Genomic DNA, 26,540 nt, shown 5'->3' with positions numbered 1-26,540 from the left:
AAAAAAAAAGGGTTGATGTGTATTTCATATTTTGGACAAGCTCATAATAATCCAACTTGCCTTATCACTTGGCCCCACCAATGAAAATCTCAAAAGATTTGGCCTGTTTTTAATAATTATCAAGTGGTTGGCTTTTTAGAGAGAAAGAAAAAGGTTGCTTTCTGCTTTATAGCCCAACTAACGTTCATTGGCTTCGAATACTTTGAAGACTTAAGAGAGACCATGACGCATTAGTTTACTCCTCCTATGAAAATGATGTTAAATATTTGGCTGATTTAGACATTAGCTCTCAACATTTTGGTGAATATTTGAGACACCCCTGTATTTTCAAACTAATTATATGCCCCTTGACCTTGGTCTACTCTGATTGATTTGATTTAAGTTCTATCGTTTTCAACATGTAGTTTTGTTGTCAAAACCCTTGATTTTTCTTTCCAAATCAGTCGTCTTTAACCTCTTAGATAAAAATAAAAATAAAAATAAATACTTAAAGGACCATCGCGGAGGGACTTCTTTCTAAATAGTCCTTAAGTTTTTCGACTTAGTTAAACAGCACATTTAACAAACTTTTTCTTTCTAAACTATCCAATCATTTCCGACGATCTTTGATCATGAATGACGAATGGAGAAGGATATTCTCTTGATTTTGAATATCTAGTTGTATTTTTTTTTTCATTGATTTATAAAAAGATAATTGAAGAACGAAGTTGAGATTCAATTTTTTTTATTTTTATGATTACATCGTAACTTTTGATTTACAACTATAATTTATGCATTTTTGGGTATTTCGAAGAGATTAACTACATATCGAAATTGGAAAAATAGAAAAAAAAATTGAAATATCCGATTTGTATTACAGCATTGAGTTCACCACTTTTTATTTAATTATCATCGAACTCGACACTAAGTTAAAAAGCGGTGAACTTAACACTACGTTAAAAATTGGTGAACTCGACACTAAGTTAAAAAATGGTGAACTCACCACTTAGTGTCGAGTTCATCACTTTTTAACTTAGTTAACTTACCACTTAGTGTTAAGTTCACTATTTTTTTATTTAATTATTATTGTACTTGACAGTATTAAATAAAATGTGGTGAGCTCGACATTAAGTTAAAAAGTGTTGAACTCACCACTTAGTGTCTAGTTCACCATTTTTTTTTTAATTTCCGTCGAACTCAACAGTAATTAAATAAAAAGTGGCGAACTCGACGTTGTAATGCAAATCAAATTTTTTATTTTTTATTTTTCCATTTTTTATATTTTGATACTTGGTTAATCTCCTCAAAATACCAAAAAATACATCAATTATGATTGCAAATTAAAAGTTACAATGTAATCATATAAAAAATTCGAATCTCAACTTTGTTCTTCAATTTTCTTTTTATAAATCATCAAAAAAAAAAAAAAATCTAGATATTCAAAATTAAGAGAATGTTATTCTTTATTCGCCATTCATGATCATAGATCATGAGAAATGATTGCAATCACCGTTGAAAACCTAACTATATGAAAAAGATGAGAAAATAGTAGTTTGGGTATTTCACCGCCAAAAATAGTGAAAATGATCCTCAAGGACTATTTAGAAAGAAAAAGTTTACTAAATGTCATGTTCAGCTTAGTTGGAAAACTTAGGGATTATTTAGAAAGGAGTCCCTCCACAAGGGTCTTTTAAGTAAGTTTCCTATAAAAACTTTACTTTCATCTTTAACCTTTAGGCCTCAAGAGCAAAATATGATTTTTTTAATAGAAGAAAATGAAATTTTGGATAGAAAAATCAATATTTTCGGAGTTAAGATGTAATTGAAAACAGTGGAATGAAGATGAGGTCGATTAGATAAAAATAATTTACCATATACATTGAAGAGTTTGAAGATGATAGATTTTGAGGTGAAAAATAGAGGGTTTTTGCCTGGATGTTGAAGATAAAGACATTTTTCGTTAGAATCAAGGGCAACGGGCATGTCATCAGTTTGAAAACATAGAGTATCTTATATATTCACTAGATCGTAGATGGATATGGCTAAATCACCCTAAATGTATTGATCACCTTTTTTCAAAATAAAAATACCTTGATATTATCAAATTTCCATAAAACTATTATTTAGTGATAGTTTTATTCATATGTTGCTTAAATTTATAACACTACCAAATTATTTTATAGCCATCTACCTAATTAATTTTTCTCTACTTTGATATAAAGTTTCTTATTATTCAAGAAATCTCCCTCAGTAAAAATTATTATAAAATAATAATTCTAAGCAATGCTATTACTTCAAGCAACACATGTATCATAAATGCATTCCTACTAGTTCATTAATAAACGTGAGTTCACATGAGGAATGAATAGTAGATAAGGTCTTATTATGTGGTTAGATTGAGGGGTTGATAGGTCCCAACCACTAAGCTTTAGTTGTGGTGGTAAGGACACAATTTGGTTGGGAAGCAGACAAAACAAGACTAATGAGACTTAAAACCAAAGGGGATGAGGCTGGATGGTAGAGAGGGCAGCTAGAGATGAGGGGACTTAAAGAATGTCTGCACATAGGGCTGGCAATGATCCGGAATATACCCAATGTCTAAACCAGTCCGAACTAATCCGATCCAAAATACATGAATAATCGAATTTTTCAGATCGGTCCGAATCGTTGTCTTAATGATGGCCTAATATCATCATCATCTAACCCCCAAGGCGTTGGTGAGATGACTATGACCACACTTTAGGAAGCTGAGGTCTTGAGTTCAAATCACCCCTTAGAGTCCTCACTCAAAAATTTATTCCAGGGATTACCATGTACATGTGAGGGGAGGGATGTGCCCAAGGGGTGGTCAAGTGCTCCACGAGGACCACACACCTCGATTTCCAAAATATTAATATATCATCATTTCCATTTGTTTGGGATTGGTAACATTAGTTATGTTGCAGCATTTAACTCTATTTATAGCTATATCGGTTTTCGAGATAATTTAAATTCAAATATTTTCTTACTATCTTTGATTCATATCATTTTGGCATTTTTCTTGTTTTATAATCTTCAACTTGCATTAAAGTAACCTCTATCATTGATGCCATTATTGATCTAAGTTGTTAATGCTCAAGTACCTACTCGCATGTCAAGTGACTTTATTTTATATCCTAGTGAGGTTATTCTTATATTTCCTCAAATGCGCTTGTTAGGGTACAACAACAATGTGAAAATCCCAAGAGTATGATTCCACTCTATTTATGTCTACAATACAATTCTTGGCAACTCATGCTTATTCCATGGGAAAGAACCCATAGGAAATCAATCGAGTACCCTTTCTCTCTTGTTGAAAATGCTTGAATCTACACGTTAATGAAAATGAATCATTCTTGAGTTCATCAAAAAGGGGTCCTCAAGTCTCAGGATTGCATTTAACTGCCAAAGAAGATTGTGTCCGCTAGAGTTGATTGAAGGTGGGAGAGTTTCCGCACATTTTACTCACATGTGATACTAAATATGTAGTAACTCATGACCATGTGATTCCCGAACATGGCATTGGCAATATAACAATTATCACCCATGTCAACACACCACGATCCTCTATTAAAAGGAGGCAAATGAAGGTCAAAGTACGCAATCTCCTCATGTGAAGTTAATACTCTATTGAAATAGAAGATTGTATGAACTTGGTTGAATGATTTATAACCATTGAAGTTTTTATTTTAATTTAAAGAAGTGACGAAAAATACTCAAATGCATTGTGTCTTGCTCTTTTGTACTTTGCTGTGTTGGGGATTTTTGCCAATGGCAATGCTTGTTTCCAAGGTCTAGAATTTTAGATTGAGGCCATGTTTCAATTAGGACAAAAAATGTAATGGTTTCTACTGGAACATCATGGGGGAATCGGTAACATTTCCAAAATATTGAATTTTTCAAGACCAAAATTGGAATGTTTCATTGAATCATTTGAAGATGATACGAAACCCTAATAATCAAAACAAATATGGGTGTGTTCACTATAAAATCTCGATAAGACAATTCCAGAGCCGATTCTTACTTGAGTCTTAATTACTCCCAGTATGTCGAAACCTGACTCCATAAACAAAGAAACATATGAATATATTTTGTCGACTTCTATTTTCATATATGACATAAAACCCTATTCTACGTTTTGAAAAACTGTTATTGTAGCAAAATTAATTTGTTTAAACACTATAGACTATCATTTTTTTTTAAATTTGTTTTGTCTGGAAAGAGTACTAGTTTGATTAAGATGTTGATGAGCCTAATTGATCAGATCAAATTTTAGGTTCCATTAATATGGGACTTGGTTTTAGCTTAATGTATGGGTTTTCAAGTGGGATGGGTTTCCATTTAATTAAGCTTGGAAAAAATCTAGTGATGTTTATGAATGGGTAGGACATGGAATGCTTGGGTCCATGATGGATCAGACACAGGGGCTCGGGTAGCGCTCGACGCAAAGCAAATTTTGATCTATACAAGGTCCAGAGATGCTCTTGGTCCTACGACATTTTTGAACTTGGCACTCCTGTGTTTTTACTCTTGGTGTCCTCCATATTCTAATTATTGTAGTCTCAAAAGTTATCGACATCAGTGTAAAGTATGGGAATTCGATTTTTAATTTCTTATTTTACACTAAAATTTATAGAATTATAGAGTGTATCAAATTTAACAAATGTATAGATTAAAAGACTCAACATTAGGTCGTTCTAATCCAATCCGATTTGATAGCAAATCCTATTTATCGCACTATATCACGTCATGTATATAGTCACATGCATCTAGATCTAAGGTTTCCATCCTCATCTACCTCTATCCATGCATATACATTTAGATTTTTTGTTGGGCTTGATCCATTTATTAATAAGTGAAGAAGGATTTTGAAAGTAGATGTTAGTTAGCTTAGTTGATAAATCTTTGGACGATGATATTAGAGTTTTGGATTCAAATTGATCCAAAAAATAGGTTTATTGAGAAAAGGATCTCTAATCGAATCACGTAAATTTTTGTGTTTGTGCGATTGTTTTTGTTCTTTACGTTACTTCATTAACTCACATTTAAGACATTTATCCATCATTATGCCTCTTATCTATAACATGTGTATATCGTGAGTGTCAGTTCTATAAACTTAAAAGTATCATGCAATTTAGCTTCGCAACGAGCACGATTTCATGACAAGAAATGAGATTATTTTATCATTAAATTGGTCCTAAATATTGACAATGATCCCAATTTGGGACCAATTAGTGAAACGTAGGTAATAAATTGAAATTGGCCACCAAACTGATGACCCATATCTAATGTTTTTAAATAAATAAATATCCACAACTGGCACTTAATTCTAAGGTCTTGGTTGTACAATTTGAGAAATATTTTTTTGTACCTTTCAAAGCTTTTTCTTCCATGAATCTAAGACTCCTTCCTTATCTCTTTCTTTATCACAGACCGAAATGTCAAACATCAAGAAACCAACATCTCTCGTACACATTATGACAACCCAAACTTTGTGGATAGGTTCATTGTTTGTTTGCTGAGGATAAAGACGCCACGCCTACCTCTCGTTACAATGCCATTTAAATTTAAATAATTTTTAAAAAATATTATTTTAAACATGTTTTTTATCTTTTAATATGAATTGTGAGGACCACACCCTCCAAACATTCTTATAATCATGATTTTAAAACTCGGCTGACCCTAATATATTTATCAACTGAGTCAGATCGGGAGTCAAACCATTGGTTTCGATATGTATATGTATATTTTAATTTTTAATGATTTTTTAAGAATGTTAGTATTTATTATTAGTTGATGTAAAAATGTGATTGTAGCATTATATAATAATCTATTAATTCATTTTTTTTTACATATAAATTAATTATATTAATTGATGTGGGTCAATGTGGAGTAGTTTGGAGGAATTATTTTGATTGGCTTGAATTGAAATCAGACCGCATTAAGTCAAGAGTCGTCGTAGAGCTGTAGATCCTTTGCTTTGAGATACATAAGGGAAAAGATTTACGATTCTATGAACTGCCAGGTCAGAGAACATACAAAAAAGTGAGTTAGATTATGATTAGTCTTAAGTCAATGTTAAGAACTTGGCGAGGTGGTAAAGTCTAGAGATAGCCGACTAAATTTGTTTGTATGGTACAAATTAATTGGGTTTTTTTGGCTTGTTTAAAGTTAATAACAAATTTAAGGCTTAAATTTTCTTACATTATTTTAAAATTTTATTACTAAAAATATATATATATATTAAAAAATGGATTCAATACCATTATTCAACAAATTCATGGGTTATACATGCTCTCACCTTAATACAACTATTAGAAAAGAATAATTTGATTTTTCTTCCGATTTTATTAGAAGACTAAACTATGCTTTAAGGGTCAATATAAGTAATCAAGCAGGGTGGAAGTCAGGATTTTGCATACATGGGGGTAATTTAGAGTGAATTTTTTTGTGTGGGGGGCAATTAAGAGTGAAATTGAATTTTTGTGGGGTAAGTGAAAATAAAAAATAAAATAAGATCAGATAATAATTATAAGGGCAATAGTGGTAGATTTTTTCATCTACCGTTGGACTTATTGTCACAATAACCCATACATCCTTAGACTTTGAAAGTTCTTGTGGGGGCAATTATCCCCTGTAAATCCACCCCTTGTAATCAAGCATGCCTTCGTAACTTTGAAGCATTCTTTTTAGATTGTAAAGTGAGCTCTAGTCAACTTTGGTTGGGTTCTAGCTTGTTCATCATGAATTTTTCTATGCCTAATTCCTGAGTACTTGGGCTCGATGGTCAATTGGTTTTACTATGCATGAGAAATCTTTACTTAATTATAATGATGATTTAAAGTTTAGTTATATTTCATAAATTTTGACAAAATATTTTGATTTTGGTTGAAACCAAAACAATACATTTGCCCCAAAATACTAATGTTTCAGAAATATTTCAGATTCTCCCAGAATATTTCAACTGACGCTACTTTGGTTTTTTTTTTTTTTTTTCCAGATCAAAAAATTGCCTCGAGATGAAATTTTAAAGAGTATCTCATAATGATAAGCGTCTAATGATATAATTAAGAGACAAGGAGCATCATAATGCAACCATGAAATTTTAAAGATTATTCTTTTTATTTTCTCCTTTTGTGATGAGAATAACATTTAGCAGATTCCTATGTTTAGTCTGCTATTGAGTCATTAAAATAGAACATCAATAGGGTTATAGGACCATTTCTTTAAGAGTCATGATAATTGGACACCCCCCCTCTGACACATGCCCCCCTTACACCCCTATCATAGAACCATTGATAATTTGCCTCGGGATACACGAGAAAAAGATTTATGATTATGCGTATCTTGAGGTAAATGATCTATGATTCTGTGATGGGTGTCGGAGGGGGTGTTATAAAATCATTACACTTTCTTTAATTGATAAATCAAATTGATAGATTTATCTTAATCATCCTATTCATGTACTTTTTTATTTTACCATCCAAAAGAAATATGGTAATATAGTGTTTCATCGCCAATTGGTTTTCTTTATTATATTTCGACTGTTAAAGATGGTTATGCTTTAATTAGACTAGTCGATATTGTGTAGTAGCAAGAATTTTTTTTTTTTTTTTAAATCTAATATTTTAAAATTAAAATTAAAATTTATTATCCAAAAAGAATTATATATAACAAAAGTATTTTGATGCGGGATCCTTGAATAAAAAGAAGGAAAATTACTTAATGGACTTCGAGGGGGGGATTTATTTCTAAATGGTCCCTAAGTTTTGCACAGTAGTTTGATAGGACATTTGATAAACTTTTTATTTCTTAATAGTCCCTCATTATTAATGAACTCACCACTTTTTTTTTTTTAACTGTTGAGTTCACCACTTTTTATTTATTGACGAACTTGACGTTTTTTTATTTAGTGTCGAATTCACAATTTTTACTGTCAAACTCACTACTATTGAATTCACCACTTATTAAATAAAAAATGGTGAATTTGACGCTGGTAAAACCCACCCATTTTCAATCTTCGAGTTTTTTCTACTAAAATACATGGTAAAATCGACTAAAAACTTGAGATGACAACTTATTTATATGATATCAACCCAAAGGAATCATTCTTGATCAATTAAAAAATCCAAAAACTATGAAAAAAGAAAATGAAAAAATCATAGTTTTTTACATACATATTTAAAATATTTGAAAAATCCCATTGAAAATAATTTATTCTTCCTTCTTAAATCTTTTCTGACAGAATGGGGTCTCCGAAACTTAATTAAGATATCAAACATACGAAAAAAAAAAATTTGATGAAAACGATGAGTTCGAATGGTTGGGACACTCAATCATGAAAAATGTGGGAGATGAGGTTTAGGGACAGTTAAGAAAAGAAAATTTTATTAAATGAACTATTAAAAAATCACTCAAAACTTAAGGATTATTTAGAAAAGAGTCCCTCCACCAGATTCCTTTAAATAATTTTCCTTAAAAAAATGGGATTTGCACAAATTTTCTTTATAATTTGCACTCCTCTTAAAAATGCATTACTGTATATTTAATTGGGACCATTAATTTTACAATGTTCAAACCATCTTTGATCAAATTATTAATTAAGAATCAACAACAACAAAAATTAAACCACAAATGAGGTTGAATGTTTTTGTAAAATTCCACAAAAGATCCAATTGTGACAAGATATTATGAATTTGACATCAAAATTTTTATGTTTAGGAGTGTAGCGAATTCTATCCATAAGCTTCTCATGCATCACAAATCTTTTTCTATTTTCTAATCAAACGGTGTAGAAACCACCAATCAAACTTATATTTTAGGTGCAACAATCTATAATTTCTACAGTCGGACACGTGTCTACAAAAAGAGATCATGATCTACAGTCTCTAAATAATAGACCGTAGGATACGAAATTCGGACACCTTAGAAAGAACATACAACACGACATACGGCATCTTACAAGAGTACAAAAAAAATGCAAAAAGCTTCTTTATCTCGTAATCCACGCAAAGAATCAAAATCCAACGGTGGAGACACAACCGTTCGCGGAAACACGGAGCCGCTCACGCCCAAGACTTTGGAAACTAAACTCAACCCCTCCCACTTTTAACCATAGTTAGTTAAATAAAGTTAAATTAACCCTCAATACTTTTCTTACCTATATATCCAATTCAAGCGCTCATCCAAAACTTACTTCTATTTTCTACTACAAATTTACAATTTCCTTATCTATCTCTCTTCTCTCTTATCTTCCTCTCCAAGGAATTTATATTTATATTTTCGCCGGAATCCGGCGTTTATGATCGGGAAATCTGACGAACAAGACAAGATCTCAAGATGAGTTGCAACGGATGTCGAGTTCTTCGGAAAGGATGCAGCGAATCTTGCATTTTGCGGCCATGTTTGCAGTGGATCGACAGTCCTGAAGCTCAAGGCCACGCTACAGTCTTTGTAGCTAAGTTTTTCGGCCGTGCCGGTCTCATGTCGTTCATCTCCGCCGTACCGGAAAGCCAGAGACCTGGTAAGAGGAAATTCTACTTTTGAGTTTTTCTTCAATTTTTTTCTTTTTTGGATGAATCTGAAAACCTAAATCGGATCGTTTGTTTGTTTATTTTAGCTTTGTTTCAGTCTCTGTTGTTTGAAGCGTGTGGCCGTACGGTGAACACTGTGAGTGGTGCAGTAGGGCTTCTTTGGACGGGGAATTGGCACGTGTGTCAGGCGGCTGTGGAGACAGTACTCCGAGGCGGAACTTTGCGGCCGATGTCGGATGTTCTTGACGGAATGTTAACTCCGGATTCTGATGAAGGATCGGTGGAAAAGTCACGAGATCCGTATTTCAAATCAAAGGCGTCGAAGAGGAAGTTATTTGATGACGTGGAGAAATTGCAATCGAGCGATCTTGATCTGTGCTTAACGCCTGGATTTTCAAAGAAGATCTCTACTGGTGGAGGAGGAACGATGATGACGATGAATCTTCGGACAGAGAAACTACGTCCGGCGACACCTTCAATGAATTCTGAGGAATCGGTAACGACAAGCATAGACAGCGGTGGTGCTACTGTCTTAGATCGCACGAGTGGAGATCGAAAGCTTCTGAATCTGTTCGTATAAGTAGAGAGATTAATGAACTTTTCGGTGATCAGAAGCTCTGATTGTGAGTGTTTGTTCACAATTAATCGAAAACTTCTTGATCTCTAGTGTAGTTTTCTTGTTTTTTCCCGGTATTTGAATCCGGCGAGAGTTTTTATTATTATTGGGGTTTCAGTTGATCTCCGGCCTATGATTTCTCTCTATTTGATAAGAGTGAAAGATGAGTATGTCGGTTAGTGAAAACTATCTTTGCTAATTATGGAGAGAGTATCAGTGATGAATAAAAGTGTTAATTAATCTACTTCTTCTTCCACAATTTTTCCACGTTTTTTTCGATTTGAGAAAATTAAGAACCGAATCTCAAGTTAATACAGTTCGAGTAAAGTTATCCTAAATGTGATTTATATCATATGTCTGCAATTCTTCTGTAATTTGGGGAAACTATTTCTATAGTTAAATCCAAAAACCATTAAGAGAGAGAGAGAGAGAGAGAGAGAGACGGCTTTTGGGGTAGGGAAAGAGGCGTGTTAAGGTGGAGAAGGAATCGCCCATCTGGGCCTTGAGGTTCTGTGGGTGGGGATTGGTCAAGTGTGGGACCCACACTTCTCCTATTGGTTATGGCTTGTAGTCCTGCAGAGTGGGGTGTGGGGCTGGGCTTATGTGTTGGACCATAGTTTCAGAACTGGGCTGAGTTGAGTCGACTTGGTAGTAAATTTATTTGTTGACTCAAAAACTCGTAATTTTATGTCTTTTAAAACTGATGAAGTTATTTTAATAAATAAAAAATTAATTTGGAAAATATAATACTTTGAGAAAATTGATCTCTCTTTTCAAGGCATGAAAGTAAAATATTTTAATGTACAAATCTATTATGATAAGTTGGATATCAGGATCCTAACTTTAGAACGATAACATTCACTCCGAGTAATAAGAAGAAGATGACTTGGGTGCAAAAATTGGTTCTTATGTTGGTCACATCCTAATCCTCTCTTGTTAGGTTGGTTATGGAAAAAAAAATCTCTATCCCTATCCGTTCATAAATATGTACTTAAGTCAGATAAAATCTCAAAGACTTAGAGAAAAAATTGCGTATCTTTGGCATTCTTTGATTCCTTTTTTATAGTTACATTGATCCTATCATAATCTCCCATTCTAAGCTTGACATGTGTTAGGTGGATATGTGTCGAAGTCTTAATCGAGTGATTCTATTAGGTTTGGTGAGTTGCTATGACTAACCCTTTGATTTATTAACCATTTTTCCTACAAGGAAGTGGGTGAAATAAGAAACACCAAGTACTTTCTTAGGGTAAATGGGTGAATGGGATGACTACTTGTCTAGAAGATGAAGTTGGTCCGCCATGGTTGCTCCCTTCTAGCTTGTTCGTTAGGGTTGCTCCCATTCTAGCTCTGGGCTGCTTTGCCTAGTATCATTTTTGGATATTGAGAAATCTCATTAAAGAGATTGTACATATTTTTCTATGTCAGATTAAATTTTTTTATACCTTATAAATATAATTAAACACGTAATCTAACAATTAAATGAATAAAAAACTTCAAAGAAAAATATTAAAACAAGCAAGGGTGGATTTAGAGTGGGGGTTGTGGGGGCACTTTTCCCCACAAAATTTTTCAAATTCTATGGATTAATTTGCTATTGAAACAAATTTTAACGACGGATAAAGAAATCTGCCATTATTGTCCCCAATTTTTTTTTTCCACTCTTAATTGCCTCAACAACTATTTTTTTCTACTCTTGGTTGCCCCCACATGAGCACAATCCTGGCTCCACCCTTGAAAAGAAGCCTATCTTATGCAAAAGAGCTTCTTTGAATCCTCATAGGGGCCACGTGTTGCAATTTTTTACAAAACTAAAATTAGAAGTTTTGCACCAACACCTAGTATATATATATATATATATATATAAGTAAAAATACACAATTTTATTTGAAGAAAACTGTATTACTTTGATAAATTTTACAAAACTAAAATTAGAAGTTTTGCACGAAGACCTAGTATTTTATTATTCATTCTCATCATCTCACAAATCTAAAAAAAATAAAAAATAAATAATTTCTCATTCTTTTACATATATCAAGAACATTTCTTAGAAATCTGGTTGATGTCCCCTTATACAAAAAAGGTTCATTTTAATTTTTAAAATTAAAATATTTGGTAATATTTTAATACATTTTGACTTAGCTAAAATCGATTGGTGAGTGATCGAGTTGTCTCGACTCCTGAGTCGAGTCAAACTTTTATAGTTGTCAAAAGTATATGTCAGACACGATGGAATTCGGCGGAGAGTACCCTTTATACGACGTCCTGAGAGGGTGGGATCCACATCAGCAACACTTTTAATAAGTAATAAATATAATTAAAATAATGAGTGAAAAGAAAGGAGCACAATCCACTCCATTTGTTCTTGGCCGCGTCTCGCCGCATTTGCACCCGATGGACCCCACTTAACGTCTTCTCTCCCTCCCACTTGCACTCACTCTCTCTCTCTCTCTCTCTCTAAATAATACGTATGGCTCATGAGCTATTTATTGTTGGAGAGAAAGTACTCAATACTTGATGCCCATTTTGAAGCATAGTTCTTTTAGTAGGTTGCTATTGCCACACCTACTTTTACTAACGTCACACCAACTATGTAAAATTCTTTGGTGATTTACATAGGAATTGGTGTGATATTAGTAAAATTTGATGTGTCAATAGCATCTTTCTTCTTTTATCGGCAATATCTAGAGTTAGATCCTGAGACATGTGACTTGGATTTAGACTGTAATCAACTTGACTTGGAATGGTTTCGATCGAACTTTGAGTGGTACACTTATATGAGGATATAAATCCATAATCTCTACTGTACGCGTGTCATATCAAGATCCCTAATTTTCATTTTATGAGATTGGGACTAGATCTTATTTTCATTGTAAGGTATCCTAAACACTGGAAATTCACGCGTACACAAAGTAACTAAGATTACTCATAATTAAAGTTGAAAGAGCCTCACTATCATGGCAAGATTTAGATGTGACAAAAAGAAGTTGATAATCAAAGTATTGTGTTCTGATATGACTCGAGGAAATTGACATTTATAACTCTAGAGGAAGAATATGGTGATGCCTTGATAGACTCTGTCTTACTGATCTGAAGTTGTTCCCTCGTCCCTCCTATTAGCACTGGTGTGGTACCTGCCAATAATTCTCTGACGCTCAAGTTAAAGTTGCAACAGAATAACAATAAGAACTCTCACTCCTCAAACAGTCAAAAGATCTCTTAGCCTTTGTTAATTACTCTATTTATAGATCATTCCTGCAAATCAGGATTTTCCCTTCCATCGGGATGTGATCAAGAAGAATCCCCTAATTATTAAAATCCTAAATGGAATTGGGATCTTTGAGATTGAATCCATGATTTTTAGGAGATCTCCTACGAGATCTCTGGACTTGATACGCATAACCCAATATTACGCGGATACTCAAACCAAGCCTATCTTGTCAGGCAGGCCATGTCTCTACTAATGCTGTCCTATCCTACCAGCCAGGTTAGATATCTCTACCTTGGTCTATCCCACTGCTAGGTAGGATTGGATATATTAGCATATACAATATACCATTTAATCGACTTGGACAGGTGTATGATTAGGATAACGTACCGTTATTATCCTCTACAATAACATAATTCATATATATAAAAACAGCTTACTAAGTTGAATAAAATTTTCAAGTGTTGATATCATGACCTTGGATCAAAACCCGTTTTCACCTACTACTTAGGAATGACAAATCCATTTGCTTATGAAAATAAGAATTACGCATATACAATGTACCATTTAACCGACTTGCACAGGTGTATGATTAAGATAACGTACCGTTATTATCCTCTACAATAACATCATTCATGTATATAAAAACAACTTACTAAGTTGAATAAAATTTTCAAGTGTTGATATCATGACCTTGGATCAAAACCCGTTTTCACCTACTACTTAGGAATGACAAATCCATTTGCTTATGAAAATAAGAATTACACATATACAAAATATGAAGGATATGATCAGAGAGAGTTGATATTTTGGATATAGAACTTAAATTTGATTAGTAAGAGTTAATGATTTAACGTGCAATTAGTCTTTTGTAAAAGAAGGAGAGATGAAGCAAGAGATATGCAAATTTTCATAAGTTTATACGTTGCTAAATTGTGAGCTAACTAGGGCTTCACCCCACGATCGTATCATTCTTATCTTCATAACACAGATCTCAAGGTGTATGGGGTATTTTGAGGATCATATGAAATCAGGTTGAAATCTTCTAATCAACTTCAAGTCTGGGCATTAGAGTATTCGATCTCAAAACTTAATCTCTTAAAACATGGACTTAAAAAAAAAATTATCTCCTGTGTGCACTAAGGTACAATGTATATACACACACACAAAAAAAAAAGAATTCTTTTTTATTTATTTTGTTGGGTATTGAAATTGAGTAATTTGATGGGTTTTGATCAAGAAAACAACTTGAAGGCAAATTATCCATCTTAGGTTGGATTCCATTAATTTATTTTATTTTATTTAATATAAATTAGTAGTGGACCTTCTTTATTGTTAAATAGTTACTTTTGGGGGGTTGGGTTGGAGAGAGAGAGAGAGCAACTTGGGACTTGGGGGGTTAAGTTGAAAGTTGAAACTACATGCTAATAACCTTTTTCCTGTTGGCTGGCTTTTGAGATTCTGAATGTTGGAAATGCCATTTTCATTTGCTCATGCTATACTACATTTAAAAATTTCACACCCCTTTTCTTTTCATGACTCATGAGTGGGAATCTACAACTTATATGATTTTGTATTGGCTAACCCTTCATCAAACTTTAATTCAACCAACACCTTTTTTCCTTTATACATTACATACATACATACATATATGTATGTATGTATGTATGTACGTATGTATGTACATACAGAAAAACAGGATAGGCATGAGATCAAATCAAGAGTAATCAACTTGACTCAATCAAATGATCATAATCATTTAATTAGCAAATATTACTTCAATGAATCATTCGATCAAGTTGTTTTTAGCATACGGGACAGCTTAGCTGGGTGTGTGTTCCACCCCTTAACGGCACAACATCGTGTATTTAAGAGTTGGGAATTGTGACTCATCAAATTTCAAATGATTCAGACCATGTAAATTTAATCCCAATGGTTGGATTTTAAGTTTATGTTTACAAGATCAAAATCAAGTGTTTTTTTTTTCCTTTCCTTTATTTTAACGTTAATGATTTTTTGAGTTGAACATTTTCACTCGGTTTGTACTCGGCTGATGTGGCAAGGGCACAGAACCGTTGATTGTTATCCTTGTGTTTTCCGAAGAAAAAGATCTATGATTTTGTGCCTTTGTCACGTCAGTTGCATAGAGATCGAGTGAAAATTTTCTAATCAGAAAATCTTGACTCTCATTTCAAAAAGTCATGCATCCTATGTACAGGGTAACAACTCCTTGGTGCGTGGAAGCTCTCTCAGGGTGCATAGAATGATATTTGTTTATAGTTTTTGGTTAAGTGTTTTTCTTCTTGTTCAAATTGATTTTATTAATCATTTTCTTAGAAAATTTTCAAAAGTTAGATCATCTGTTAACAAATCCAATGATCAAATAAGGAATCCCAATGATCACACCAACAATATAAATCTAACATTATGTTATAAACCTTTTCGTGAAATAATTTATAGGTCAAAATAAAATATTGATAAACGAAATTGAATTTATGTTGCAGACCTCAATAGTTGCAATGATATTTGGCAAAAGACCTAAACGATTGGCATAAAAAAAAAAAAAAAAAAAAAAAAACCAAAATAATCATGAACCCTGATCATCAAGTAGGCATGATGTCTAACATGTCATACTGATATTGCCTAGTCAAGGGTAGGTAATTGGATTGAATTGTCTAGGACATCCAATTAAAACAAACTTTAGACCACGTGTGTGTGATCGATGAGGCAATATATGTAAATTAAACATTTTTGATCAATGTGCATATGTGTACACTATCTATACATATATCTAGCCTGGCACATGCCTCCTTTTGAATTTCTATTTCTCACACTTTTTCCTAGAAAACCCTTTTATAGAATTTTCTTTAAAGAGATTTTTACACTATTGAGGATATTTTTTAGAGTTGCTATTGTCGCGCCAAATTTTGTTAATGCCACTCACAAGATGTGTGCTAATCTTTGATGATTTAGATATGAATTGGGGTGGCATTAGAAAAGTTGCTGTGGCAATGGGATTTCTATTTTCCAAAGAGAGTGAAAATATATTTATCAGATAGGTCCATTTATCATTTAACCTTTAAAAGTTATATTCTTGTTTCGAAAAAGATATCCATTGCACTTACACTCATAAATTTACCTTTATACCCTCCATTTGAACATCAAATAAATGACTATGATATGAGTTCAAAAAGAGGGTAAAAACTTAAATTCGTAAACATGCAAATACTAAAAGTCTATTTGAATAAATCAAATTAAATCTGAGGTTTTGGAAGAAAAAAAAAAATCACAAACCCTTCTCGATACCTTTGTCTCTTCTCACACAAGCCCAACACCCTACCTTTCAGTCCATAGGGCATCCCTACAAAATCTTTTCGAATCTTAGTTGTTTGTTATACATTGGAATTTTCCTTAAATTCAATTAATCCATCTAAGGTTCAAAGTATTGAACCAAACTATTTGTGTTTGATATTTTTCAAATCCCACTACCCATAAAAAATTTTGGTGGCCACGCACTGCTCCACGTAGTGGGGTATAGCCTAAGTGCAGGGCGTAGGGACTAGTCTGGTGCGCGCAAGCTGGCTCAGATACCCTTCGTTATCAAAAAAAAAAAAAAAATAGCAAACTAGAATGATTCTACAAGATTGTACAAGGTATAATCTTATAGAGACCTTTAATTATAAGTTGAATTGATGAGTAGGCTCAAAATATCGGGAGCGGACCCTTTGTAGCCCCATTTTTTGTAGCTCTTGTTCTATTGTCTACATAACATCAAATTGAAAGAAAAAAAGAAATAAAAAAAAAACAATTCAATCCACTTGTCCTTGTGGTTCAAATTGAATTTTAAAAAAATAAAAATTAAACATTTATTTTACTAGGATCAAATTTTAAAAATGGATAATCACTGAACTTCTAATCATAAACAATTGTATATAAATGTCTTGATGATATGCCACACCCTAGTCCATTGATTCTAATTAAAGAGAGCTATAGGAAAAACATGCTACAGAGGATCTGTTCCCCAAAACACCTATCTCACATGTTTGGCATCATCATAATTGTATAGTTTGAAGTTAAATCTAGACCCCACACAAGTTCAGATCTAAGAAATGCTCAATGATTGAGTTGATCCAACACAATCCAAACCAATGGCTAAATTTGACATGGTTAGGCAATATATTTTCTTATGTAAATACGGACGAGCATGCCTGAATGGTATAATAAGACAGGTTGTCCTATTATATTTGAGTTTTATTTTGAGAAAATATATTGAAATTCTAAGAGTGATTGATCGCATCAATCAATTGCCCTTAAAGAGATAATTTCATTTTAAAAAAAAAATAGAATCTTTCTTTTATCCACTCGAAGGATTTTGAAAGAGATAAATCCAAATCCTTACGAATAAGGAAAATAGCGATATATTAGAGTAAGAGATTAAAGAAAGACGAGAAATATATAAAAAGAATATACATAGAAAGAAAGATCTCGAAGAAATGACTTTTTAGAAGAATCTTCCCAGAAAATTTTTGAGATGAAAATTTTATTTATTGTTCTTTGCAACTTAAATTCTAACTTTTAACATTAGAATATGATTGGCAGGTATCACATTGGTGTTCTAGCGTTTTCATGAGAGATGACCCATCACCATCATCAAGAGGGATTGAGGTAAATCAATAAAAAAGTCTCCACAATAACAATATACAAAAAAATTGAGAAACAACTAAATGAATCATGTTTTTTTTTTTTTACTTCAAATATGATTATCATATCCACTCTAATTAATCAAACCATATCCTTATAGTGTTCTTTTCACTCATTTAAAATTCATTCTATATGATCAAACTATCACAAGTGAAAAATCAAAGGTTACAAACAAGATGAAAATTAAAAAAATTATAAAAAATTGATAAATTTTAAAGGGACCAATGTAGAAGGATAGCAATCATCAATTTATTTTCGTTAATAGGGAAGATTCCAGCATTTATATATATTTAATTTAATGATGTTGTATTTGATAGTAACAGGTAGATAGATGCCTTGAAGATAAGCTTGGATGTAGGACCTATGGACACCTATCACAGGTTTTCACGCACAACAAGAAAATTTTCGACATGTGGGCTTGCTTCCTTCCCAGTAATGGTGATCACGTGACCCTCAAATCCAGCCCACGCCACATCAGCAATAGAAGGCCGAAATCGTTGACGAGAGAGAAGATGACGTCAAAGAATGTCTCATAGCACGTGATGAGTGTCAGATTCCGGTCTGGTCTATAAGAAGCCAAGAATTTTGGGGGGGAAGAACAGGGACAAGTTTACACTCCTCCTTGGTCGTTATCCAACACCATGGGAGTAGGGAAATCGTATTTTTATTATTATTATTATTTTTTAAGTAGTGGTCCCCTCACCTCCGCGTGCGCCGGAACTATAACGTGCGCTGTCGGCGCGTTATTGTTTGATGATCTCTCTCTCCCACCGTTTCGTCACGTGGTTTGCTCTTTTTTATTCGACACTTTGACGATGACGTGGAAGGAAAACAAATAAGAGAGAATTTACCTTGTTGAATTTTTTTTTTTTTATAACAAATAGTCCCTTGGAGGTCTGACAACTCCAAGAGAACCTTATTTTATGAAATTTATTACCCACCAGCACTTACTTTGTCCGCAAACCTTGGACTGGGATCCACAATAAAATTCAAATTGATGCAGTTAATCTATTATTTTACATACTTGGAGTTGCAAGAACTTTGGATGTTTTTTTTGAAAAAATAAGTTAATTTTCATCATTGAATGTTAGTTTTAAATTTTGGGAGTTCATTAGCCATCATTTCTTAACACATTCAATCAAGTTCAAAAATGTTTTTCTTTTTTAAATAAAAATTATTTAATGATTTTGTAATAAGGTGACTCAAAAACTCAATTGACGTGTACCTTACAAGAATCGTAGGTTTTTTCCCTTGGGATATACAACTACACATAAAACTTGCACTTGCCATGTCAGTAAGTTTTTGAGTCACCGTAAGGTTGAATTACAAAATGAACACTTATGTTTTCTTTTTCTTTTTTTGAATTTGAATTTTTTCCATGAAATCTAAGGTTTGTTTTTTACAGTTTTCAACTCCAGTTCCAAGAACGGCCTTTTGGAAGAAGTAGAAGTCCAGAACCTGAAAATCTACATCTAACAGAAGTTTGTTCATTACAAAAGTACAAAAATTTGAAATTAATGATCATTTGACAATTTTTTATTATTGGATTTTGACAAATTGATCCAATTGTCCTTATATATACAAAAATTATCAAATGACATTTTCTGACATATAAGAATCACATTATTCAAATAATATTAATTAATTATACAAATTAATATAAAATAAATATCATATTACCATCTACATTAACATTTAAACAAACACATAGTACATACATCAATATGTTTTAAACCATTATACTTTTCCATCATCGTTAAAGAAGAAATGCTACTACTAATACTGTAATTAAAATCAAAATAAATATTATAAGTAAGATATTGTATCCTATCAATATATATCTAATATTCTTCTTTTTCTTTAGGTCATGTATAAATTTTTTAACCACTGCATTATTCAAGTCACGTTCATCTACTTTATCTACCCATAAAAATACATTTGATGATTCGAGTGCAATGGCCTTGTGGAGATATGTCGATTTTTTTTTATGGCAAATCAATAATGTTGGATTACAAGCAAAATTAAAGAAAAATATGAAAGTTCTAGACAATTTTATGTACACCATTGTTTGATAAGTTAGAAAATAAAACAAAATCGGTAACAAGATCATTTGGTAAGTTAGAAAATAAAAGTCTCTAATTTGAAGCTAATTTGTAACAAAATCGAACAAGTCTATGGAAAAAAACCAAAAATTAGAAAGTCTCCATTGAAGTTGGAAAATACCAAACAATGGTTTTTTGAATTAGAGACTTGTTCGATGTTAATTTTGGTCGAATTATAATTTTGATTTTGGTCTCTAATTCGAAACACCATTGTTTGGTAGTTTAATTAAATCAAATTTTGGAAAATACGAAAAAGTGGAAGTCTCCATTCGAAAAAATTTCCAATTAGCTTCGAAATTTGGAAAATAAAAAGGTGTTTGAAAAAAAATACTAAATCAAAATTTGGAAAAAAAACCAAAATTTCTCGATTATCCATATTGTTAAGCTTTTCTCCTCACAACAGTTGTTGAGTCGAGCTACTGTTAATGATATTTTTTTTAGGTTAAATTTGGCTAAAAAATTTATAAAAGATGAAGGGTATTTTGATAATTTCACTTGAGTCATTTTATGTTCCTTAACTTTGTGCAAAAGTCATTTCATTCACGTAGGAGCTGTTTTGGGTTTCATTTCAAATTTGTAGGAGCAATAATAACCCAAACAAACAGCAGTCCATTGGCTTTTTGGACTTAAAAGTGAAAAAAGTAGAAAAAGAAACCCCAAAGCCCAAATGAACATGCCCTAAGTTTTCTTTCATTTCAAAAGAGAATTCAACTTGTGTTTTCAAACTGAAGTGCCCCCTTGACCTTGGCTTATTATAGAAGACTAATTTAAATGATCACAATGCCCTCATCTTTTAATCCTTAAAATGACATGTCATCTTCAAGCTCTTTAATCTCTTGGGGAAATTGTCATTAGTCTATTCAACCCCAACTTCAATATTTCCCTCTTTTTTTTAGAAAATTCTTAATTTTTCTATAAAAAAATTCATCATCTTCAACATCTTGAAAAACAAAAAAAACTTATCTTGTTTGTGAAGATTGAAAATTGTAGTAGATATAGAATCCTAATGTTGAAGACAATGATAATTTTTGTTGTTTCTTTTTTTTTTCTTTTCTTTGAACCTTAACGATTGAACATGACTAATTCTAGCAAAAAAAAACATAATAATAAAAGATATATTGCCACACCAACCTTTTCTAATGCCACCCAATTCATATGTAAGTCATAAAAAAAATTAGCTCACATCTTGCGGTGGCATTAGCAAAAGTTGGTGTGGGAATACAATCTCTCAAAAACAAAGAAGGTTTTTATTTTATTTTATTTTATCAAAGATTTAATAAGTGGGCATTTTAAGTCATTTTCCTATTAGTCTCTTAGAGAGATTAAAGCCACAGGAGGTATCATCAATTTGAAAATACAAGGATATCTAATGTACTTAGTTTAATTAAGTAAATGCGTATCAAGTTCAATAAACCATAACTTCCAAATAAAAAAATTCAAATGACCAAGGATAAAACGGGGCTAGATAGTGCCCAACCTGGCCCGATCAACTACTTGATTTTATAAAAATATTTATAATATATTTAATTAGAAAAATATTGTTCTAATAAAAGTAAATATGTTATCTAATTACAATTTAACTCTCGTATATGACCTTTATAGGTTAATAAGACACTAATTTCAATTTCAATAGGATATACTTCAAATGTAAAAAAATTTATTCCAAAAACATAATTTTTTCATTAAAAATATTGAATTTTAGTCATTCTATTTGACACAAGCAAGCCCAATGCCCATTAGGGTTGGTCTAGGGTTTAGTTGACTTAGGCCCGATATAAGTATAGGCTAGTCTAAGTAGAACATCTGCTTAATTAAAGCTACAAAATTGATATCTTTACATGAGTGGAGGATCGCAATTTGTCGTAAATCAGAGTAACCTTGTTGATATAAAGAAACTAATCATACAGAATTGAGCTTGTATGATGTAACTAAAAATATGGGGTTGAAATTACAATTTTAAATTAATTTGTGAGGAAACAAACTAATATCATGATCCCATCCTTCAATCTAGTAACATATTTCATACGAGATCTGAATTTCAGATTATCAAAGAAATTATACAAAAATTACATTCAAATGTTTTCTTTTTTCTTTTTCTTCCCATGAGTACTCGTACACAATAGGAGGTCGTGTTACAAGATAGACTGTTTTAAAAACATTCACGTATTCACTCTGAAAGGAAATGAATAGAAGAAAACTTGTACAAGTAATAAACCAAGACAAGTAACATCCAAAACACCCAGAAATAAACAAGGAAATGAGGTCTTCTGTAAAGGGAAAAAAAAATCCTTGGATGGTCAACCAAACAAAAACTTGGTTAGAAAAACTAGGTCGGTGAAACAAATCTATCTTAAAAAAAATACGCAAGGAATTTACACACAATCAAGATGTAGACTGAATTACCTTTTAACATCATTAAAATTTCTAAAAATACTAGCTCTTGCCAATCAACTCAACTCGGGATATGTAAGGCAAAAAATATATGCTTTCATTTCATTTTTCAAAACAAAATAGTGGAAGATGTTATTGCCTCCCACGTTGACCAATAAGAGAAACTCTTCTAATACAACTCCAAAACCCTGTTGAACAGTCCCAAATTGTTGTATCTCTTGATCCGGTGAATGATATGTACCTGTATACAAGTGCCAGTTCAAATGGATAATGTTGTTTCTTCAAAAATGTACCACCAAGAACATAAAATTTATAGCAGAAACCATTTGGAGTATTTCTACTATATTTAAAGAGCTCGCGCCCACTGTTGATCATGTTTTTTTTTTTCTCCAAATAAAGATTGCCTTTATTACCTTGCCCCAATCCATTTCTTTATTATTTTTTATTTTTACTTCATTTCTTCATTTACTATTTTTGAGACTGTTATCATACAAAGCTTACAAAAGGTAAAAAGATGCACTTATAGGAACAAACAAACTACTAAAAAAATGAAATTACACAATAATATAAAAAATCACCAGAAATCACACATTTTTCAGGAAACTACAAATAAATTATATTGTTCATAAAAATAAAAATAAAAAAGATTAACATGGAATATACTATATATAAGCAAGTAATTAGGGATGGTGATGATTTATCCCTCATATTTTTAAAATCATGACTGATTTTGTGATTTGTATTTTTTTAGGTTTTATTTTTCTCTATTGAATATGTAGATGTGCCGATGATTATGAATATTTCAAAAGACAAGCATTTATCTAAAACTATTGGTGCTGAAAAAACCTAATCTTCAGTCCTATCGTTATAATATTTTAATAAAATTTTATATTGTTGATCTAATAGTATAATATTTGTTAATAAAATAAAATTGAAGGAGTTGATGATGAAAAAATGGGATTATATGTTAAAAAAATAAAAATTGATGATAACATTCATTCTTATACTATCTTATACTCTTTTGTACTGATTAAATTTATTTATTTTTTAAAAATATATTTTAATTTAATTTATTTTGGGTTGAATAAGAGAGTTGATTATTTAAGATGAGATTTGTTTACCTTTTTTCTTAATTGGTTTTCTCCAATATCTCATGGTTGAATTTAACTTTTCAAACTTCAATTTTTTCTCTTTCCCTCTATTCATGGCTATATTAGCATGTAATATTTAAGATTTATAACCTTGTGTGCATTTATAAGGGTCTTGTGATTTTCTCTCATTTTAAATTTCAATAAGTGTGACTACTTCACTCATTTTAAATGCATTTGTAGTCACATGCAAAGTATTTTGCAAAATTATTGAATCACTTTTTTTTTTAAAGATTTGTGAAAATGACACAAGATCTTAACCGTGTAAACACAAAATTCAATGGTTGAAAGTTATTCTCAAGATAAGTATCATCGAGATATGTATTGTTGAGATATGCATAAAATCTCACCTGTTGGATTTTGTGTTTACACTGTCAAGATCTTGTGTTATAAATTGAGTTATATTTCTTGAGTCAACGGAACCCCACCCTATATATATAAAATTTTATAATGTTTTATTTCTATCAAAACAGTTATGTATATTGTACAATTACATTTGCTTTTTTTACTTATTTATCCTTGTGAACCTACATTCAATTAAATGACATAAATCAATCATTATTTGTGGTGGTAATCTCAACACGACTCGGGAACACGACTCGAAAACTACACAAAGTTAGTGGATTTGGGTCAAGCCTAATTGGGTTTAGATCATAATAGTGTCTACCCGTCTAACACGATTATTAACTGGGTTGCAGGGCATCAACCCGTTTAGTTATCTTGTCATTAACGTGTAATTTTAAATATATCACAATTATTTAATAATTTTTTTAAGTTACTCATTTTTTTTTCTAGAATTTTTTTATAATACATTTTTTATATTATCAAATTCTATCAAATATAAATGGTGTTTTAAGATATTTTAAATTAATAAACGGTTATGCATTCTAGTTTGAGAAAGAAAAAAATATTTTTCTTAATAAATTATTTATTTAAATTTATATTTATATTTTTTTACTCCATTTTTGTCATAAAATCTAGAGGTATGTGATGTTTGATTTCTAATATTGACAAAATGACCCTCACTAAGATTTAAGATCTTACCAAGTAAGGTTATTATGTTTCATGTGATAATGAAATACACTTTACTTAGCCAATAATGATAGTAATAATACTAATATTGAAAAACACTTTTCTTATCAAGTAAGAAATTTTTTTTTACCATATCACCTTATGACATCCAAAAACATGATTAAAAGATAGTTGTTTTCCACCATTGAACTTAGTTTATAGTTGTGTGACTTTATTTTTAGTAATGATATTTTATTTTTGGTGGTGGAATTGGACCTCATTTTTCCAATAAATAATAGAATTTTATGTAATAGATTATATATGGGTTGGGTCAAGTATACCTATTTATAAATGGGTTGGGTTTGGGTTTTTAAGTTTTTGACACAATTATTAAATTTGTTGGATTTGAATTTGATAAATTTTCATAATACCCTTACTTCAACATGGCACGAGCACGACCTGACTCGACCCATTGCCACCCCTAATCATTATCAAATTGTTCTATTATGTAAGAAATACATTTACAATTTTGGATATATGACTATTTTCATAAATATAAAAACATGATTTAGATCATGATCTAAAAACATGATTTAAGATACAAAATCTAAATCATGTTTTATATCATGATCTAATCTTAATTTAGATTTCTATTTTTTATTTTTTATTTTTTATTTTTTCTAGGTTTAGGATTTTATATAAGCCTAATTCTAATTGTAAGATAAATAATCTAAGATTTGGGGTTTCAATAACAACTCAAGTTCAATCATGGATGAGAAACAAATTTATGTGTGTTGGCTGCAAATAACTCGGCCACTTTGCACTTCAATATCTAAAGAAAATAGCATACCCTTCATGTCGTCAAAGAATAATTATTTCTTTTGGCGTAAAATCAAAACACGTCGAATAAATGTTGTTCATACGAAAAATGTTGGTATGGACATCATGAATGTAAGTCTTTTATGTTCATTGGCAACATAGATAAGGGCAAGCGCGAGACATCACCAACAGATCAAAACAAAATTGTAGATGAAGATAAATAAAAACTCTTTAATATTGATGAATTTTCTTGTCTTTTTAGAAAAGTAACATGAGTAACATCGTTTGAGGATGTGGAGGTGAAACTGAAAATTGATTTGAACACAACATTTAAGAGGTCTCGTGAATAATGTTCCTCTTTAAGATATTATATTATGTAATTTAATATAATTTTAACATGCCTTGTGAATAGTTCTCATTATCTACTCCAAGAGCAATCATTTGTGGATATGGAAGTCACGTTGAAGATATCACATACATTGGTGGAAATACGTGAATTTTATCGACTACATCAGAGATTACATATTCAGAATTATAAGACCTCATTCTTTCGATTTTTAATATTCAACAACAATTCTCAATAAGGTTTGTTATCACATCATATTTGGTGAAGTCAATAAAATTCACATATTTCTATCAATGTATGTGATATTTTTAATGTGACCTCCGTGTCAACAAATGATTGCTTTTGAAGACATCGTCGATTCAATTAAAAAATATAATAAATAAAAATACCAATAATAAGATGATGATAGAATTTGAGATCGATCTATAACTTGAGAGAATTGGTAGCAATAAGAGAGATGATAGTAGATAAACATGGCGAGGAAAAATTGAGGGGTTGTATGTGTGTATATATATAGGAGAGAGTGAAAACGACTAGTTAACGAATACATTTCAATGGTACACAAAGGCTAGTTTAAAAAAATAATAATAATAATTTGATTAAAAAGAAGTCACTTGAAAACGCCACTTCCAAGTGATTTTTTTTTTTTTTTGCCATAATAATAATAA

The 26,540-nt window shown here is 31.5% G+C and overlaps 1 protein-coding gene across 1 annotated transcript; it reads left to right on the top strand.

Moving 5' to 3' along the window:
- Window positions 1–9,184: 9,184 nt before the first annotated feature.
- On the top strand, window positions 9,185–10,390 carry LOC147409300 (LOB domain-containing protein 39-like). The gene is made up of 2 exons (XM_086427339.1): window positions 9,185–9,520; window positions 9,617–10,390. The coding sequence occupies exons 1-2, from the start codon at window positions 9,337–9,339 to the stop codon at window positions 10,108–10,110; spliced, it is 678 nt and encodes a 225-aa protein (XP_086283465.1). The 5' UTR covers window positions 9,185–9,336; the 3' UTR covers window positions 10,111–10,390.
- Window positions 10,391–26,540: the final 16,150 nt, after the last annotated feature.

Source organism: Akebia trifoliata, chromosome 2 (assembly GCF_017979445.1).
Source record: "Akebia trifoliata isolate Shusen 1 chromosome 2, ASM1797944v1, whole genome shotgun sequence".
NCBI classification, from domain to species: domain Eukaryota; kingdom Viridiplantae; phylum Streptophyta; class Magnoliopsida; order Ranunculales; family Lardizabalaceae; genus Akebia; species Akebia trifoliata.
The sequence above is the reverse complement of the archived record's forward strand: the minus strand, read 5'-3'. Positions and strand labels throughout refer to the sequence as shown.